This window comes from Protopterus annectens, chromosome 1.part1, assembly GCF_019279795.1.
Source record: "Protopterus annectens isolate FY-2018-M chromosome 1.part1, PAN1.0, whole genome shotgun sequence".
NCBI classification, from domain to species: Eukaryota; Metazoa; Chordata; order Ceratodontiformes; family Protopteridae; genus Protopterus; species Protopterus annectens.
The window spans coordinates 299,842,072-299,862,581 of NC_056726.1; the positions used below are offsets into that span (position 1 = coordinate 299,842,072).

The 20,510-nt window shown below is 41.8% G+C and overlaps 1 protein-coding gene across 8 annotated transcripts in view; it reads right to left on the reverse strand.

Moving 5' to 3' along the window:
- Positions 1–20,510, reverse strand: part of TCF20 (transcription factor 20) — a 2,163,179-nt gene that overhangs the window by 709,804 nt on the left and 1,432,865 nt on the right. For 6 of the 8 annotated variants that reach the window (XM_044074657.1, XM_044074648.1, XM_044074667.1 and 3 more), the window contains one exon: positions 4,621–4,701. The exons of the other annotated variants lie outside the window; for them this stretch is intronic. In XM_044074657.1, the coding sequence (XP_043930592.1) occupies positions 4,621–4,671 (51 nt within the window). In that variant the 5' untranslated portion in view covers positions 4,672–4,701. The remainder of the gene's footprint in view (positions 1–4,620; positions 4,702–20,510) is intronic. 8 annotated transcript variants of the gene reach the window in all.

Here is a 20,510-nt window from a genome sequence, read left to right on the forward strand (position 1 = left end):
TTTCTCTAGGTTTGCGCTTTATCTCCTCCAGGTTTGGAGGTGGATGCGCCCCATTGCTTTGACCTGTATGAGTCCTGCGCCTGGTATCTGGAGCCCTTAGGGTGTCTGGATTTGCCCCTTTGAGCTCTGTCTGACACAGGAAAGGACCAATTTTTGGTAGGCCAGTGTCTACTGAATCTTGGTGGCTGCACTTGTAAGAAGTCTTTAACAGTTTGCATAGACTTAGCTTTGTCTTCCATTTTCTTTAAAACCTCTTCTGCCTTAATACCAAACAAAGAATCATGCTGTAAAGGCGCATCTAGCAATTTAGCTTCAACATGATCAGGCAAATGTTGTTCCTTTAACCAGGCATGCCTCCTAATCACAGATCCAGTAACTGCAGCCCTGCAGCAGGCCTCTAAAGAATCAAAACCACATTGCAAAGTATGCTTTCCAACTTGTTCAGCTGCATGCAATAATTCCTGCAATTCTTTATTTTCTGCACATTCTGAAATCATCATCATTTTCTGTTTTAGCAATCCCATAACATGCTGTTGGTACTTACGCATATGAAATTAAAAGTTTAAGGCCCTGATTGCCAAGGCTGCAGATGTATAAACCTTTTTTCCCCATCTGTCCATTGCCCTTGAATCTCTGTCAGAGGGGGGTGGGAATTTTTGCTGTTGAGGCCTTAACTCCCTTTGGATCCTGTGAAATAGTTTCAGGATCACCAGCAAGGTTTCTAAATAAAAATTTATGAGAGTCAGGGACCCTGTAATATCTGTCAGGGTTACTGGGAGCCGGAGGTAAGGAGTCAGGGGTCAAGCTTGACTCCGAAAATACATCATCCACAATGTCTAAAACAGGAGGAATGGCTACAGGCTTGTGCTGAGGGAAAAGAAGGAAATCCCTGAGCCTCTTTTTTGATTCTGAGAAGTCTTGACTCTCCCAGTGAAAATGCTCCCTCAAAGTATGCAAGGTTTCTCCAAATGAATAATCCTCAGGAGGAGATGCAGATGGAATAGACTCTTCAGCATCAGAATCCTCATAGGGAGGTAAAGATAATTCCTGATCAGAAGAGGAATCAGAAGAAATAGAAACCTGATCTGAAGATTCATAATCTGTGTCTAGCCTAGGCCTTTTATCTGGAGGGGGATGGGTACCCTTGATCAAGGTAATAAGGTCTTCAGCCATTTTGATCATCTGTTTTTTAGGCACAGAGGCCTGTGCATGTGGCTCAGGCGTCTGTTTTTTAGTTTTAGAAGTTGCTTTTGCGTTTGACTTTGCAGCTGTTGTCAGTTTGATATACAAATGTTGAGGTCTGAATACACCCTAAGAAGCCAGTGCCTGCTCAGCGGCTCCGGACCCATCCGAGGGAGATGCATCCATCGGTCCAATACCTTGAGTTTCTTGCGGAATGCCGGACTCCACATGGGTGTCGGTAGAGGCCTGGGACTTGAAGGTAGCGGGCATCAGGGGCTGCGAAAGCACCTCACTGAGTACCGGCGACTGGCTTAGGAGTAACTTCGTCGGTTTTGGATCTCGACTGCCTTTCTCTGTCCTTTTCTTTGCGTTTTTTATGTACTCCGGTAGTCGGATAGCTATCAGACGACATTTCTGGGTAGTTAAATCGGTTTCCAAAATACTTTTGATGCAAAAATATACCAGTGCTTAATGGTGCGTTGGTTAAATCTAGCACAAAACCGACAGCCAGGCACGTTGTGATCAGGGCCCTAGGCAAGGAATACAGTATAAATGGAAATCGTTATGAGGTATTTGCTTCCCACATGTACTACAATTAACTTTTTCTGACATCGGTAAAAAGCAAGAAAAAAGTTTCCCCAACAGGGTACTTAGCTTTAATGAAGACTTTGGTTCTGAAACTCAAACTCGAATATTTCAGTAGTTGGCCGATCGGCACTTGCGAAAGGCTTCTGCTTCGGGCACTGCGCGGCAAGAAAGACTAAAGAAAATGGTGTCGGCTGCATGTTTTATACCCCTGATGACCTGACGTCATGGAAGAGAAGACGGCAACCGACGCAGGACCCAAGACTTTGGAATTCAGGCCGACTGAGAGCAACAGGCCAACAGATTACCCCAAATGTACCGACTGCAACAGTGAAACACAAAGAACATCTGAACAGGACATATGGTTATGGGAAGCTCTGAGACAAAATAAGCACTGCTCGTGAAGGTCTTTATGTGGAACTTGTCTACCACACTGGCATTTACCCTTCTTGGATGACATGCAAACCCCCAAAGCAACAATATAACAGAAATATAAGATCAAAAAAACCCCAATGAGGCACTTATCAGAAACGACTTTACGAACCACCAACAGAACAGATCAAGAGACGGCGTTCAGACTGGCGACAAAAAAGTTCTAATGATGGTACATCTGGATGTCACCTTTATGCCCTGCGCTACACAAGAAGTACATGTGTGATGTATGGCGTACCTTAAAGCAACCTAAATGCTTTGGTATACTGGCCAGACGTTGTGACGCCCTAGTGAAATGGAAGCACATTTACAATACCTTAAAGTTGAAATTACCAGTGGAGTTGATGCAAGGAAATGGGAAGAGTATGGTCACTATCAAAGAAATACAGTTGTAACTGCCTTTTTGGTGAAATCGGAATTCTTTTTAAACTACTGATAAAGTGGCAGTTTCAGTATCTTTGCTGGAACGGATACTGTCCTGAGAAATGTTGTCTCTGATGTTATGTCTGTATGGAGATCGCAGAGGGATGATCTAACCTTTTGTTTTTAAGTGTAGGGCAGTAGCTTTAGCTTGGTGCAGTCCCCCTCGAATTATGCTTTACTTCAGGAGCTCCAGTGAGCATCATAAGTGGCTGCTGACAGGCGGTAAACTTCCACCTCAAATACCATAACCAAGAAACACAGCATTAATAAAAATGGCAGCTATGTACTGCTCAAGAAATCAGTTGAAGAACAGCTACAGATCAGTTTCAACCAGCCATGTGAAATGCTGCTTCCACAGACGTTTACAAAGTTCATGGAACGGCTAGAACCAGGGACAGTTTGAAGGACTTACAAAGAATGTCTGCCTGAGTAGAAGTACAGAATTAACAGTAACCAGGCTACGTTCACATTGGAAAATGCTACATGCACCCATTTTCTTACGAAGTAGAAGCCATGAGGAGTCATTTTCTCTTCCTGTTTTGCGACTCCTAAGATAACAAAACCTGGTTACTGTTTTTTGTGGAGCTAGCATTGTCTCGAACCTGCAAAAGTTCTCCAAAGTACACCAATTTCTTCTCACGTCCTAAAAAGTGCCAAATGAAATGGCTACTCTGAACTCTGCATACATATACCTGTATATACCCTTGACTTTGTGGCCCAGGTCACTTCTTAAAAAAAAAAAAGGGATCATAGTACTGCATCAACTCACTTCCTCTGTTAAATACAGTCTGTACTTGCCTGGACACAAGGCAACCCTGTCAAGAATTACACAATTTGTACGATGTTAATGAAGTAATAGAAACCATTTATTCACTTACTCTGACATTATCTGGTTTATCCAATGTAAGTCTGTGGAGGGAGTAGTGGACTACTGCACCCAGCGGGGTGTGTGTGGGTCTGTGTGCAAAACAGAAATCAATTTTGGACAGGATGCTAGTCTATCACAGAAGACAGACACACACACACAATACATAAGTGTCAGCCAGGCAGATTACCAGTTCACTGATGGCATTGTCTTTGAAATATGGGAGGAACCAGGAGCAGTCAACAAAGATGCATGGATAAGTAGATTTTGCACAGAAATCATTTCATTAACAGCAACATCTGTGAATGAAGCACTGTGAGGTAGCAATGCTAACGGCTGTACCACCAGACAGCACACTGAAATTGTATATTCTGTATCGCTACATGTGGAATGATAAAAATCTTCCCTTAACTCAGTGCTGGCTGCAAAATACCTGGAAGCAATCCCATATCAGAATGGTAATGAATACCAATTAAATTAACTGTATAACTTTTGAAAAAAGTAAATATATAGTTCATATCACAGGAAGTGAAAGCCATGTGAAGCAGTAAAGTCAAGTATAAAAATTAACCATGTGAAGATGAAAAAAATAGCACAAGAAAGACATACACAAAATCAAGGGACAGACTTAGTTTACAAGATAAGTTTAGTCCAAAATCACACGTTTCACACACAAATATTACCCTGTGACTAACATTAAACACTTTAGGGTCAAAATTCAAGCAGCGAATCCTGTGATGTCATTAACTTGTCTAGTTTGCATTATTGCAAATGTACTTTACTTAATCTTACCAACACAGGACTAACAAAGAGAGTGGCTCCCCTACACAGTTCTAATGTTGTAATTCAAGTGCATTATGTACACTGGAGTAAGGATTGCCAGTTTACAAATAAAGATACAAGTGCCACAGCGTTTACAATGTTCACGGATTTTACTGATGTTATCAATGACTTCATTAACCTGTCTTAAACTACCAAAAGTCTATACACATGGAGAGGCATCCTGTGCGATTCTCTACTGTAACCTACTAGAGTGACCAGAAACCTTTAACATAGACATAAGACTGCAATAAACCTATGCTGCACTACAATACAGCATTCAGGAGCCTACACCATTGACACACAACATTTACCTCTGCAGAGTTACTGTTTTTCTTTCTCTCTTTCCTTTTCATCATCTTCATCCACAGGATACCCGTCTCCTCTCTAAAAGACTGCATAAAGTACATATGGGGGGAAAAAAACAATGTTTTACTATAGGCTGACGTTCAAACACTCAGAACATCACATACTACGGAGGATAAACTTACACAGAAAAAGGAGAAAGAGAACAGAAAATGAAAGAGGACAACAAAAACATGTCACAGGACAAAAAGAAACAGATGTTAACAAGAAGCATACAGCATGAATACTGAACTAACAGCCATGCCTCTGAGTAGCTGAAATACACAGCTAGGGGGACACAAACTGACCACTTACACAGATGGCAAAAAGCTGGGGACCACTTATTTTTAAACTCTTAATGTAAGGCAATATTATTACAGTAGTCACCGTAAAAGAAGTCAAATGTCAGACTTATAAACAAGTGATATAATATAGCTGTAAAAATGCCGAGTTATCTCAAACTGCTAATCCAAGACAGCCAGACACAAAACAGGGGTAGAGTGCAAGAACAATGCTTAAACTTCAAAGTTACAGTCTTCTTTCTGCATGGGGAGGATTGACGCAGCATATAAGAGTTGAACCATAAGCTCAACTTGCGAACAGTAGCTGGGATACTAATCAAGCTTTTAAAATCCATTGTCAGTGCCAAGAGCATCAGCTATTCAAGCAAGGTTCCTGATTCCAAGATTCAGAAGGAAGCAGACTGGAAAGGAAGTGACAAACACAGCCCAAATGTGGTAGTACAAATTAAAGGACCATTTACCTTCTCTTACCAAGTCACATATGTATCATCATTAACATTACACTTCACACATACTGTGCCTTACCTGGTGTCCCTATACTTTACTATAGACATGCTATGCCTCCTTCCAACATAATTTTGCATCTGGACTGCAACACATACTTTTACAACAGAAGAAATCTGAAACCAGCTTTAAAAAATTAGTTTTATACATGCATAATACATGAATCTGTACAATAATACTTTAGCAAATAAAATGGTTATTTTACAGAATGTCTAAACATCACAGAGAAAACTGCAACAGAGAGATCAATGAAGTGTGTTATATCATCCACTTTACGCCAAAGTCAAGGAAAAGATGTCACAGCAGTTCAAAGAAGCTAAGCACAAATTTAAATGCACAGCAACTTTATTACGGAGGGGTTTTAGAACAGCAGAGAAAAATGTGCACAATGGCAAAAAGGGAACAGTAGCTGAAAGCTGAACATGTGATAGAATTACAGAAGGAAACATACAACCACCATCCCCAGCAGCCAAAAATAAACAGCGGCAAAATTAGGTACCAGCCACTACCTGTGCACATAACTGAGATGAGCAGCATCAATGCAAGACATTCAACAGTTACTCTAGCAGCAAATAAATAACAGCCTTGAGAGAGCTATAACTGCTTATATAAATTCTAAGCAGGAATGCAACAGAAACTGACAGGTACAAGTAAACATTTGTAGTGCTCAGGAATTTCACCACAAATTCCTCACAAAACTTCTGCTGACATTTATACCATGTACACATTTTGCTTATAATAATCAATTAGCAAGTAGATGGAAATCCAGTAAAATCACCTTATGTCAGCACATTACTTAGTTTCATAGGATAAATATTGCCTTTGGCCTATTTAAGGTGCAATCACTAAAATGGATGGAATTCTGAATTCATAACAGTGATGGAAAAACTACACTCTACCTAGCAAAAAAGTTTTCACAGTTCTACAATTGTTTTTAACCACATTTCAAAACAAATTATTCTGTAATACGGGACAAAGAAGGCAATAGTTCACAAACAGAAAGATCATAGCAAAACACAACAGAGTATGTACAGAGACATCTAGAATCATCTGTTTCAATGAACCATGGGAAATAACTAAGTTATCAGACACAAGAAAGTATTTTACCACAAAGGCTTGAAAAAGTCAGATTTCAAGAGGTTTTGAAATTACGACTGCAAACGTCAACTGAAACTTGACTTGTAGTCTAATCATCTGGCAAACAGCGGCAGACATTACTACTAACCAAAGAGTGACTTCACAAAGTAGAGGCAAGGGAAGATGAGAAAGAAACAGGATCTGACCAGAAAACTATGAAACACTGGCAAATATATCTAGAAATCTCCCTTAAGGCAAGTTAGAAAACATCTTCATTATGCTGTCTTTCAAGCCTTGCTCTGACCAAGTAGTTGTCGAAGTAGGTTCAGCAATTTCCAAGTTTCATCACAAAATGGGCTATTTAGTATTGTGAGATCACACAGTAGTGGAGATCAGGAAGTTTATGCTTAACCTGATGTTGTGCAATCTCAGAGTTAAGTCCACTCTGAGTTGAGGCTGTGTGTGGGGGTGTGTGTTTGTTACAGTTTGATAAAGAGGATTGTGTGCAATGTCAACACTTTTATGGAAGCAGTATCAATGAATATGACTGCTCTTCAGCCAAACCTCTATACATAAAAACTAGAGTGAAAAAACAAAGAACAGCTGCACGCAAGTATAAATGAAAGTTATGTACATAAAAGATGTGGATGCTCATGATGCACTTTCTTCAAAACAAACCATCAGGTCTGAATGCAGAACTTAGCTCAGTGTACAAGACTCTTACAGGGTCTATGATGTCTCTTCATTACCCATTATGCTTTTTAGTCTGGCAGGGCACATGACAAACACTGACTTGCTAATGAACTGCTTCCTTTGCCAAGGATAAAAGGTTTGAATCTTTCTACCTTCATTTCCTAATATGTGACCTTGAGGCAACTGGGAATGTGGGCTATACTCTTTCCTTAATTGTCTCCTGGATTACATGCTCACTGACTACCTATGAATTCTTCAACAGCTCTCCAGATCTCCAGTGGCCTATTCATCACAGAATCTGAAAGGACCATCAATCTCACTCACAGAGATATAAACTAGAAAGTACAGTTGTGTACACTTACCATAAATGTAGCTGTTCAAGTGTATTCACTGTTGCAGTCATTACATTTGGCTTATCTGCTTGCAGTTGCCCTTAGTCGGCCTGATTAACAAAGTCTTGGGTCCTATGTCAGTTGCTGTCTCTTCTTACGTGACGTCAGGTCGTCAGGGGTATAAAACATGCGGCAGACGTCATTACATCAGTTTTTCTTGCCCCAGATGTCAGATGCCCCCTAATGGGAAGCAATTAAATCTATAAATATACAAGATTATACCACAAACAAAAAAGCAAATACACCAAAAAGCTTTTAAGCATTGAAAAGGAGAGAAGAGGTATAGCCAAAAGAAGTTAGGGGACTGGAGGGAGGGTAACCAGGACTGCAACAGTGAATGCACTCGAACATCTACATTTATGGTAAGTGTACACAACTGTACTATGTTCTTCGTGTTTCACTGTTGCAGTCATTTGGGTAGATTCTCAAAGCTAAGGATGGGAGGAGGAATTTAGATAGCATTAGGACCAGCTATAAGGCCCTGCAAAACTGCAGTGGCAAAGCCAGCTCTGGATTTAGAAAAAATTGGCAAATGGTAATGCTTGGAGAAAGTATGTACAGAACTCCTGGTAGCAGCTTCCAGGATGTCCCTGGTAGGTATGCCTCTGAGGAAGGCTGTAGAGGTAGATGCAAGCCCTGGTTGAGTGGGGTCTGATCCCCTGTGAGACAGGTTTTCCATGGTGCTTATAGCAGAAATGAATGCAATGGCCTATCCATTTGGAGATGGTTAGCTTTGAAATAGCCTTCCACTCTGTCCCTGCAGCAAATGCCACCAGCAGTTGTTCAGATTTCCTTTGAGGTTTAGATCTGTCCAAGTATTATCAAAGTTATCTGTGGACATCTAAGGAGTGCAGTATCCGTTCCCCTTTGTTCTGTGGATTAGGAAAGAAGGTAGGCAAATGAATGGACTGATTAAAGGCCACACTGGATACCATATTTGGCATGAGAGGGATTGGTCCTGAGGGACACCCTGTCCGCATGAAAGATGATGAAAGGCTCCACTGCCATAAGGGCCTGTAATTCAGATACCCTTCTTGCTGAAGTGATGGCTAATAGGGAAGCTGTTTTCCAAGAAAGGAATTTTAAATCTGCAGTAGCAGCTGGCTCGAAAGGAGGAAGGGTGAGTTTCTCCAATACAAAGTTAAGGTCCCAGGCTGGAGTTGGAGCTCTCCTGGGTAGCCTTAAATTTCTGGCCCCTCTGAGGAACTGCTTGAGCAGTGGAAGAAAGAAGAAGAGGGGAGGTTCTGTGCTATAATGAGCTGAAATGGCTGAGGCGTGAATTTTTATTGAGGAAAAAGACAGGCCCTTGTGAAGCATCTCAATTTTGTAAAATCGCACTGCTGTGCTTATCCCTTGAGTTTGGTTCCAGGCACAGAATCTTTTCCATATTTCAGCATAAGATTTTCTAGTACAAGGCCTCATTGCCTTTAAAATGACATCCATCACTGGTTTACTGAGGGATGGTAAAGGAGAGCTTAGGTAATTGGCCAGGCTGCTAGGTTCAGTGTTTGAAGCTGAGGGTGCAGAATCTGGTTCTCCTGCTGAGACAGCAGGGTAGGAGTCTAAGGCAGGTACTAGGGGCCCAACAGTGAGACACTGCGCAGGAGAGGGTACCAGTGTTGGCGTGGCCAGGCTGGTGCAATCAAAATCATCCTTGGTTTGTCATCTGATCTTTAGTAGTACTTTGGAGAGCAGAGGCAGAGGAGGAAAGGCATAAACTGATAGGTTTTTCCAGCTGAAGGACAGAGCATCCACTTTCCAAGCTTGTCTGTGGGGAGTCCTTCCGCAAAATGTTTGCAATTGATAGTTCTGTGGGGAGGCAAACAGGTCTATATCTGGGCTTCCCCATTTGCTTGTCAACATGATGAAAATCCTTGGTTCCAGTTTCCACTTGTGTGGGTCCATGAGGTTTCAGCTTAGTCTGTCTGCCAGTGTATTTATTTTTCATGTCAGGAATTGAGCTTGTAGATGCACTTGGTAGCGCAAGGCTGTGTTCCACAATGCCATGGCTAGTCTGCAGTGGGGGTAAGAATGTATATCCCCCTGCTTGTTTATGTATCACATAACAGTGGTGTTTGTCCATCTTTACCATTAATTGCCCTGGAAGAATGTGGTTCTTGAAGGCTGTTAGAGCATTCTGTTTAGCTAACATTTCTTTATGATTGATGTGACGGTGCATTTGAATTGGGTTCCATTTGCCCTGAATGCACTTCCCTGCCAGGTGCACCCCCCCCCCCCATGCATAGTCTGATGCGTCCGTTAGGGTTTGGGCGGCAGGGGTGGTGTGAATGGTAGTCCCTTGTTTTGGTGGCAGGCCTGTGCCCACCAAAGGAACTCTAGGCGTAGACAAGGAATGATAGGAATCACTGCTTCTAGATCCTGAGAATGTTGACACCCATAGGCTTTTTAGATACCATTGTAGTTTCCTCATATGCAGTCTTGCATATGGAATTAGAAGAATGCAGGAGGCCATGAACCCCAAGGCTTGTAGTATTTGCCTTGCAGATACAAGGGTTTTTGTGGCCACTTGTTTGAAGTAGGTTGTCAAGTGAATTTTTTCCTCTGGCGTGAGGAAAACCACCTGGGAAGTTGTATTCCAGCTTGCTCCCAGGAATATAATTTGTTGACAGGGTACCAGGTGTGATTTCTTTTCTTTTATGGTGCACCCCAGACAAGTTAGCACCCTTTCTACCACAGCCAGATGATTCAAAAGTATGTCCTGGGTTTTCTGCCTGAATTAGACAATTGTCTGGGTATTGGTATATTTGAATATTTCTTTACCTGCAAAATGCAATGACTGGAGCTAGGCACTTTGTGAATACCCTGGGCGCAGCACAGAAGCCAAAGGGCAGTGCAGAGAACCGATAGTGTGTGTAGCCTGCTTGGAAGTGTAGGTCTCTTCTGCAAGATTCCCTGATTGGGATATGCAGGTATGCTTCCTTTAAATGTAGTGTTGCCAACCAGGCATCTTTGCTTAACATAGGAAGCAAATGGTGAAAAGTCAGCATGTAGAATTTTGGAATCACCAAAAAGGTGTTTAGAGTAGGCAGGAACAGGATTGGACGCCATGAATTGTCTTTTCTGGGTACCAGGAAAAATCTCGAGTAGAAATCTGGTCTCTTTTCCTCTTCTGGTACCAACTAAACAGCCCCTATGCTTAAGCGAGAGAGTACTTGCTTTTGGGCCTCTGCCCAATGATTTGGAGGTAGATCTGGCCAACCGCTGGGAGTTGGTAACGTGTAGAAGTGAAATCTGTATCCTTGGGACACTATATTTAAAACCCATTTGTCCTGGGTAATAAGTCCCCAGTTGTTTGCATAAAGTGCATCCCCCCCCCCCCCCAAAGAGGCAGTCAGTTGAGAAGTGCTTGGAAGTTTTAAAAATAAGTCATTGAGGCAGATTACCATAGGGGGAAGTTTTATTACTCCCAAATTTGGAAGTGGAGCCCCCCCCCCACACTGATTAGTCCTGTGCATCCCCTAGGACTGAAGCCTGGGTGCTCTGCTGGATCTGGGTTTGGGCTGAGAAGGTCTGGGAGAGGCAGGAAAGCTCCAATTCTTAGAAGGCCAATGTCTACTAAATCTTGGAGGTTGTACTTGTAAAAAAATCCTTAACAGTTGGCATAGACTTAGCTTTTTTCTCCATCTTTTTTAGAACTGCTTCTGCCTTGTTGCCAAACAGGCGGTCCTGATTTAAAGGAACATCCAGTATCTGGCAAGGATTGCTCCTTAAGCCAAGCATGCCTTCTAAGTACAGACCCAGTTACCCCAGCCCTGCAAGATGCCTCTAGTGAATCAAAACCACACTGCAATATATGTTTACCAATTTGTTCAGCAAAATACATAAAATCCTGTAAATCCTTATTTTCAGCACAATCAGGAATCAACATCATTTTCTGTTTAAGCAATCCAATAATATGCAGCTGATACTTTAACATACGAAACTGGCAATTCAAGGCTCTAATGGCCAAAGTTGCAGAAGTGTATACCTTCTTACCCCATCTATCCAGTGCCCTGGAGTCTCTATCAGAGCGGGTAGGATTTTTGGCATAACTTTAATGCCCTTGGGTCCCTGCAAAACGGTTTCAGGATCCGCAGTAGGATTTTTGAAAAGGAACTTGTGAGAGTCAGGAACCCTGTAATACCTATCGGGTTTACTGGAAGCAGGAGGTAAAAAGTCAGGAGCCATGCTAGATTCCGAAAAGGCATAATCAACAATGTCCAGTACAGGAGGTACAGCTAAAGGCCTGTGCTGGGGCAGGAGTAAGAAATCCCTAAGCCTCTTTTAAGAATCAGAGAAATCCTGACTTTCCCAACAGAAAAACTCCCTGAGAATATGCAAGGTTTCACCAAAAGAGAAATCCTCTGGGGGGAAGCAGAGGGAGTCCTCAGCATAAGAATGCTCATAGGTAGACAAGGGTAAATCCTGGTCATCAGAGGAAACAGAAATTTCAGAATCCTGGTCAGAAGTATCACAAGCAAACTCAGTCCTAGGTCTCGTAGAGGGGGAAGGTTGGCTTCCCCTGATTAAAGTAATAAGGTCTTCAGTCATTCTTATCATTTGCTTTTTAGGCATAGAGGCCTGACCATGCGGTCTGGGCGTCAGTTTTCTAGGCATGGTTCGAGTTTTAGGCCTTGAAGAAGAAGATGGCGTCAGTTTAATATGCAAGTCAGCAGGCCTGAATACAGCCCTCAGAAGCCGGACCCATCCAAGGTAGAGACATCTGAAGGTTCCACAACTGAAGTATCTTGCGGCATGCCGGACTCCAAATGGGTCTCAGTAAAGGCCTGCGAATCCGAAGTAGCGGGCATCAGGAGCTGCGAAAGTGCCTCACTGAGTTCCGGCGAACTGGGTGGCCTGTCTCTGTCTTTAGCTTTGCGTTTTTTGGAATGTCGGTAGTCGGATGGCTTACCGAAGACATATCAGGATAATTGAACCGAACACCAAAAAATTTAGAAGCGCAAATATACCGACAATGGATAGTTCATGGTTTAAATAAGACACAAAACCGACAGCAAGGTACGTCGTGGTCAGGGCCTAGGCAAGGAATACAGTATGAATGAAAATTTTTATGAGGTATTTGCTTTCCACAACAAATGCAATTATTTACTTTTACTGTCATTGGTTTAGAGCAAGAAAAAGTTTCCCCAAAGGGGTACTTAGATTTTAGTTGAAAATTTCAGGAGTCAGCCGACCGGCACTTGCGAACTGCTTCTGCTTCGGGCACCGCACGGTAAGAAAGACTGATGTAATGACGTTGGCTGCATGTTTTATACCCCTGACAACCTGAAGTCACGGAAGAGACAGCAACCGACGCATGACCCAAGACTTTGTTAATCAGGTCTACTGAGGGCTACTGCAAGCAGATAACCCAAATGTAATGACTGCAACAGTGAAACACGAAGAACATCTACAGCACTGCCCCTTCTAGATCTCAAATACTTCAGGTTGGGGGAAAAGAGTGTATGCTGAAGATGGACCATCTATGGATGTTAAGTACATAACATCTGTGAAATTATTTGGTACATCTTCATCAAAACCATAAGGATAAAGTCAGAAGTTTGTTCTCCTGGATGGTACCATTAAAGCATTCCCAATATGAACACTGCCCACAGATGAAGTTCTAGACCTCAAGACCAAATCGAACTTGCAGTGTCTTGCAGAAGCATTCAGTAAACTCCATGTCACAGCACAAGGATGTCAACTAGGGATTAAGTTGTTGAAAAATGATGATACAGTCAGTGCTCTAGTTAAATATGCCACAGACATGATGGGCAAATCTGTGCTGCAACCTGTTCAACAAAACTTAAAATGACTTGAAATCCACCAACATAGAGTGAGTTTACAAACTATGAAGACCAATGTGTTAGAAGTATAGGAAACAATCAAGGAATCTTTCTAATCTATTTTACTTTGTCCATAAAAAACATGAATTGCTTATGCACGTCCATGCAATGAAATACTACAGAAAAATACAAGAAGGTTGACTGATAACTTGTGTTCGACTTGATGACTACTCTGGTTATAAAGCAGTTAGACAAGAAGACACCTTTATCTTTATGAATGACCATATAAGGAAGGTTGATGCATAAAACCTCAGGTTTTGAAATTCTTACACAAGGTGCCAGCAGAAAGAGTTTGCAAGGACGCATACTTTTAAGTCACCAGTCAACTTAGAAGCTGGTTCAAAAGGAGGCAGCTTCAACTTTTTTAATATAATACAAGTCCAAGGCATGTATCAGATCTTGAAATGGGATGTGAACTAAAAAACAACCCTGAGAAATAAATGCCTCACAAACCTTGAGGGAAGCCAGATAAGTGCTGTGAAATTTCTGATGGAAATTAAAAACAGCAGTGAGTGAAATATGAGTAGTTACAGTTGTATCAAAGATATGAAAGAGGCAATCAAGGCACGGGTGGTGAAATGGGATCCGACTGCTTGGAAGTTGCTCAAATGAAAAAAAAAAAAAAGCATGTCCACTTATTCTTGTAAGTTTTTCTTGTATTGGGAACCTGAGAAATAAGGATTTAGAAAACCAAGAGAAGGTATGCTGCATCTCTGGCATTTGGTGCTGGGTAGGGATGCAAATAGGTCATAGCAAGGTTTTCCCAAGAAATGGGACGGCTTCTGTGCAACTGAAACTGGGGGAGGGACTAGTGTGTTATAAGCAGGCAAAGACTGAGCCTGACCATAGAGCTTTTTCTTACTCAAGAACATGGGTGGCTGGCAGAAAGTGATTGGTTGACACAGTCCATTCCTATTCTTGCACGGTTTCTTAACATAATGGATAAGAGTACGTTTCACCCGGTTTATAAAGCCACACCATAGTCACTTGTTGGTATGGAAGGGAACGGTACCTTAAGTCTTAAATATCCTGTAAAATAAGGGCAGTCCTCATCTCCAGAACAGTGATGTGCAGACTGGTTTCTAACTCTGTCTACCCTTGACAATGCCTACCTATCTCAATGCTGAAGCATCCATGATGACAGATGCTATAAGTGAGAGAAGGAGAGAGGAGCTGACCAGAATAAGATTCGAAATGTGTAATTACCAATGTAGATGAGTTTCATACCGCTCAAAGAATGCCCAGATTTTTGACTCAAGTATTTGGTCTGTACCTCATGCAGTTATAGTTGTTTCCTGCCAAATTATGGAGAACTGAAGTCACTAAATGACCAAATAATTACATATATTCAAGTTTCAGACTTTATATCCTTCAGAAAATGCATGTTTACAAGAGAAATATTTTAAACCTCTCTTTTTTTGGGCCTTTGTCCCCCCCATTATTTTAGGTTTTGTTCAGACTTCTTGCGTTAAGAGGTATGATGTTTTGCAAGCCCTGAAAACCTTTTGACAGTCCAAATTATGTTCAAAATGAGAGGCATTGGTCTCTTTTTGCCAAAAAGGTTATTACATGGTATGATCTTGCTTAGCAAGAAACTTTCGCCTTCCAGCCCTTAGTATGTAAAGCTCTCAACAACTTTAAACATGACTGCAAGGACCCAAGTGTAGGCCTCGGAAAGGCACCCCTGAAAACTATCTTTACAGTAAATCCCTTCAGCATAGACCATGTCTGTCAATAATGCTATGCAGGATGGTAAAAGTATGCATCCCTCCACTCTTTACTATGCTAGCAGTAGATGGTCTTAAAGCTGTGGAAACAGTAAGGTGGCCAACTGCTGAGCAAAGGTGGACAGCAGCCTATATTACTGAAATGTATATAATTTCATTTCTACGGCATCCATGCCATGCACTGTAACAAGGTAAGAAAGGCTGCAGAGAAGTAAGTTTAAAGTTAATTTAACATAATGACCGTGAGCTGCTGGTAGGTGCAAAAGTGGATTTATTTTATTTATTTATATTTGCATACCGGAGTAATGCACTGATTAATACTGACCAATTTTAGGCTCAACCTAGGTGAAATACAAAATATTTCACAAACAAAAAGTACAGAAATGTAAGTGATAATAGAATACCTTCAGACTAATTACATAGGGGAAAAAAAACTTATAAAAACATTGTTTTCTAAAGTGAGATGATCTTCAGTAAATCTAGAGATAGTAGGAGAAACTCTGAAAGGAGACAGGTTAGGTGATATGCCCTATGTTAAGGCAGGAACATTTGGCTTGGATGAAGTGCTTTTCGAGTTGCATTCTGAATTTGGAATAAAGTCTGATTTCCTTAATATCAATTGGAAGAGTTGCCAAACAGTACACACCTGAGAAGAAAGCATGTCCACTGCTGTGGGAATTTGGTTCTAGGGGTAATGAGAGTTGGTGTGGCTTGTGAGTAGTCTCATGTTATATGAGGAGGCATTTTGTAAAGTCTAGCTGCAAGGGGAGTACATGTGTGAAGCTGGAGTAATCTACAAAATTGGGATCCTAAAAGTATTTTTTTTTAGGGTGACACAATGATGTTCAGATTTAGAGTTTGTAATGAACTGGCAGATGCTGTTAAAGACCGTATAAGAATGTGGCAATATTTTTTTCTTGGAGGCAGAAGCAAAAATTTGGAACCCATATTCACGTTCAGAAAGAAAAACTCCTTTGCTAATTGGCTGCTCTAGCTGGTTGGGACAGGAAGGGAGACATACTTTTGGCCCATAAGAGGAGGGAGTTTATTTTGGCTCTCACTTTGTCTATGTGGTAATGGAAGTTTAGTGACTGAGCAAGCCATAGCCCTAGATAGCTGAAGGTGAAGGTTGTCTCTATTGAATGGTAGTGTAGGTCAAATACACAGTCAGGTACTAGGTGAGTTTTTTTTGTGGAGTTTCAAAAAGCACAGTTTTGGCCTTGGTGGGTTTGAGAGGTAGTTTATGGTTTATGAGCCAAGAGTGGAGAACAAGTAAGTCTGACTGGAGTTGGTAGTGAATACTGGTACAAGTGTGACCTCACTGGTAGTGAATATTGGTGCGAGTGTGACCTCACTGGTAAATGACCATGTAATCAGCACAGAGAATGAGTGGGAGATGGGGGAGGTCACAATAAAGTTTGTTAATGAACATGGAGAAAGGGGGGGGGGGTGGCAAAAATCCATCCTTGTGGTACACATTTGGTAAAAGGTGTAGACTCTGATTGGGCAAATCCTATTTTAACTCTGAAGTGTCTAGTCAGCAAGGAAGTTTTTAAACCAGGGAGTAAAGTCTAGACTTTTGTCTGCATGTATGATTTGGCAAAATTTTATGCCGGATGCCCTTCCTGACGCAACCCTCCCCATTTATCCGGGCTTGGGACCGGCACAAAGAAATGCACTGGCTTTTGCATACTCACAAGCGAGGAGAGTGTGCTGAGCAGATGGAAAGAGTACTTTGAGGAGCTGATGAATGAAGAGAATGAGAGGGAGAGAAGGTTGGATGACGTGCGGATAGTGAATCATGAAGTGCAGTGGATTAGCAAGGAGGAGGAAAGGATAGCTATGAAAAGGTGAAGAACGGAAAGGCTGTTGGTCCAGATGACATACCTGTGGAAGCATGGAGGTGTTTAGGTGAAATGGCAGTGGAGTTTTTAACAAGATTGTTTAATGAAATTATGGAAAGTGAGAGGATGCCTGAGGAATGGAGAAAAAGTGTTTTGGTACCGATTTTTAAGAATAACGGTGATGTACAGAGCTGTAGTAACTACAGAGGGATTAAACTTGATCAGTCACAGCTTGAAGTTATGGGAAAGAGTAGTGAAAGCTAGGTTAAGAAGGGAGGTGATTAGTGATCAGCAGTACAGTTTCATTCCAGGAAAGAGCACTACAGATCCGATCTTTGCTCTGAGAGTGTTGATGGAGAAGTACAGAGAATGTCGGAAGGAGTTGCATTGTGTGTAGAGAAAGCATATGACAGGGTGCCTAGAGAGGAGTTGTGGTATTGTATGAGGAAGTTGGGAGTGTCAGAGAAGTATGTAAGAGTGGTACAGGATATGTACAAGGGTAGTGTGATGGGGTGAGGTCTGCGGTGGGAGTGACGGCTGCGTTTAAGGTGGAGGTGGGATTACATCAACGTTCAGCTCTGAGCCCTTTCTTATTTGTAATGGTGATGGACAGGTTGACAGACTAGATCAGACAGGAGTCCCAGTGGACTATGATGTTTGCAGATGACATTGTGATCTGTAGTGAGAGAGTAGGGAACAGGTGGAGGAGACCCCGGAGAGGTGGAGATATATGTTCTAGAGAGAAGAGGAATGAAGGTCAGCAGGACTAAGACAGAATATATGTGTGTGAATGAGAGGGAGGATATAGGAATGGTGAGGATGCAGGGAGTAGAGGTGGCAAAGGTGGATGAGTTTAAATACTTGCGATCAACAGTTCAGAGTAATGGTGAGTGTGGAAGAGAGGTAAAGAAGAGAGTACAGACAGGATGGAGTGGGTGGAGAAGAGTGTCAGGAGTGATTTGTGACAGACGAGTACCAGTAAGAGTGAAAGGGAAGGTCTACAAGACGGTAGTGAGACCAGCTATGCTATATGGGTTGGAGACAGTGGCATTGACAAAAAGGCAGGAGTCAGAGCTTGACGTGGTAGAGTTGAAGATAAGATTTGCAGTGGGTGTGACAAGGATGGACAGGATTAGGAATAAGTATATTAGAGGGTCAGCCCAGGTTGGAAGGTTTGGAGACAAAGCCAGAGAGGCAAGATTATGTTGGTTTGGACATGTGCTGAGGAGGGATGCAGAGTATATTGGGGAAAAAGATGCTAAGGATGAAGCTGCCAGGTAACAGGAAAAGAGGAAGGCCTAAGATAAGGTTTATGGATGTGGTGAGAGAGGACATGTAGGTGGTTGGTGTGACAGAGCAAGATGCAGAGGACAAGAAGAAATGGAAACAGTTGATCTGCTGTGGCGACCCCTGACGGGAGCAGCCGAAAAAAGAAGAGTAGAGTCTAGACAGATACCAATTTAAATTAGTTTTGGAGAAGATAGTGGTCAATGAGATCAGTTGGGGTCCTGGGTTCTCTGTCTCATCATTTTCTTATGCGTGCCCAATAATGCTCTTAGGCATGCAGCATGCACAAAACCCTTTGCATGCCCTTAGGCATGCAGTAAACATTCTGCAGTTATATCACTCATTTCTCTAAATAATTAGAACCCATAGACATATGAGTGCCTTAAAAGGAACACCACTGGCTCCCTGGTCTTGACCGAGGAGCTCAAATGCAAAATGTGTTCTAGGTGGCAACCATTTAAAATGTTGGGATCCTCTACAGTGAGTCCTGAAACAATAAAAGTGAATAGCGGGAAAAAAAAAAAGTCTACTATGTTGGAAATGGTCATTTCTCTGAGGTATGACACTCTCAGATTTGGTATATACAAGTTTGAGGTGCGTGAGGCTTGCCCCCAATATCAAGGGGTGCAGGGGGGCTCCTCCCCCTGTAAAAAAGAAATTCAAAGGAAAAATATGTTTGAGATTCACTCTTCTCAAGGATTTTCGTTTTTTTTGGCTTGCCGGCACTCAGCATTTAGAGTGTCAACATTTCAATGGGGAAACCATTCTAGGCATGATCCCCCCCCCCCTTTCCACTCTGAGGGGTATGAACACAATTGGCCTCCTCATTCTTCTCCCGAACCTACCTGGCTTTTCTAACAAGACTGCTAATCAATCCAAAGTCATGTGGATCATATTCTGAGCTCCTTTCCTGCATACCATGTAGATAACTGCTCTTAAAAACAGTAGTTTCCTACTATACTAAGTGCAATTGAAGAGCAACACAAGGTACAAAGGCTTTAAGTGGGTGCAACCTGTACTGGATACTTAATTATGAGCTGTGGGATACAAAAGAAGGGAGTACAGCGGACCAAGGGTCTATTGCAATGATTGGAATAGCAAGGTGGTAAAAGTATATTGGAAATAGGATGTAGAATACCCTAGCTCTGGGGTGTTTGTTTTGTTTAAGAGATATGGGCTTTACCACTTAAGACAGACGTTCTCCCAGCTCACTTTTCACAATCATGACAGGAAGAAATACCTGTCTGGACTGTAGGTTAACAGTGGAAAAGGTCAGATGAGTATCAAGCCAAGGGACACCCTCACTGAGGTACTATGTGGAGCTTAAGCAACAGATGCCTATCCTGCATTTTGTACAGAGAAAATACAATTCCTACTTTTTATGGTCCATTACAGATTAAAAGAGAGATGGAAAACAGGGGGAGTGGTGAATTATTAATATAAAGCAGTTGTTCCCCAAGAGCACTGTTACTTTACTAATTTTAAAACAATGGTAAAATAAAAGGGTACTCTGGAATGACTATGTTGTAAAGGACATCAGGCCAGGCAAACAGCTCGAGATGTGGGTGATAAGAGAGATGATTATGTACATCTTCTGTGGTCTAGTCCTCCTACATTCTATGAGGCGGTGGACTATTTTATGAACTGTAATCTCCAACTAGATTTTATGAAGACCACCTTTGGGATGAGGGGAGATGGGTATGAACCAAAAAGATTAGCTTTGGTTTTGGACTGTCGCATCTCCTATAAAGCTCAACATCCAAGTATAAGGAGTTTTAATGAGTCCCAACTTAGCCAACAAAGTTTTAAAATTATGTATGTACAAAGACATTTGCAAACACTACAAGATATCATGAGAAAATCCACAAAAATAAACATTTCAGCACGGTTCAAAAATGCAAAATGGGAAGTTTTTAATGCAATCAACCTAAAAGGCACAATCCAAAAGATAAGGATGCTTTTCACTACTTTATAAAGCATCCCATGAAATAGGCGCAGACTTTTTTAGTATGCGTGTGTTTGTTTAGATAGCAAATGGGAAATCTCTGGGGACTGAGAAGTCGCCTAAAATAAATGCCTAATAAATATTTGCCCCAGAAATACCACAATCACAATTACCTTCCTGAATGTTAGGAACCATTTGCCAAGATGGCTCCTACAACAGTCAGTTAAGTAGGACATCATCAT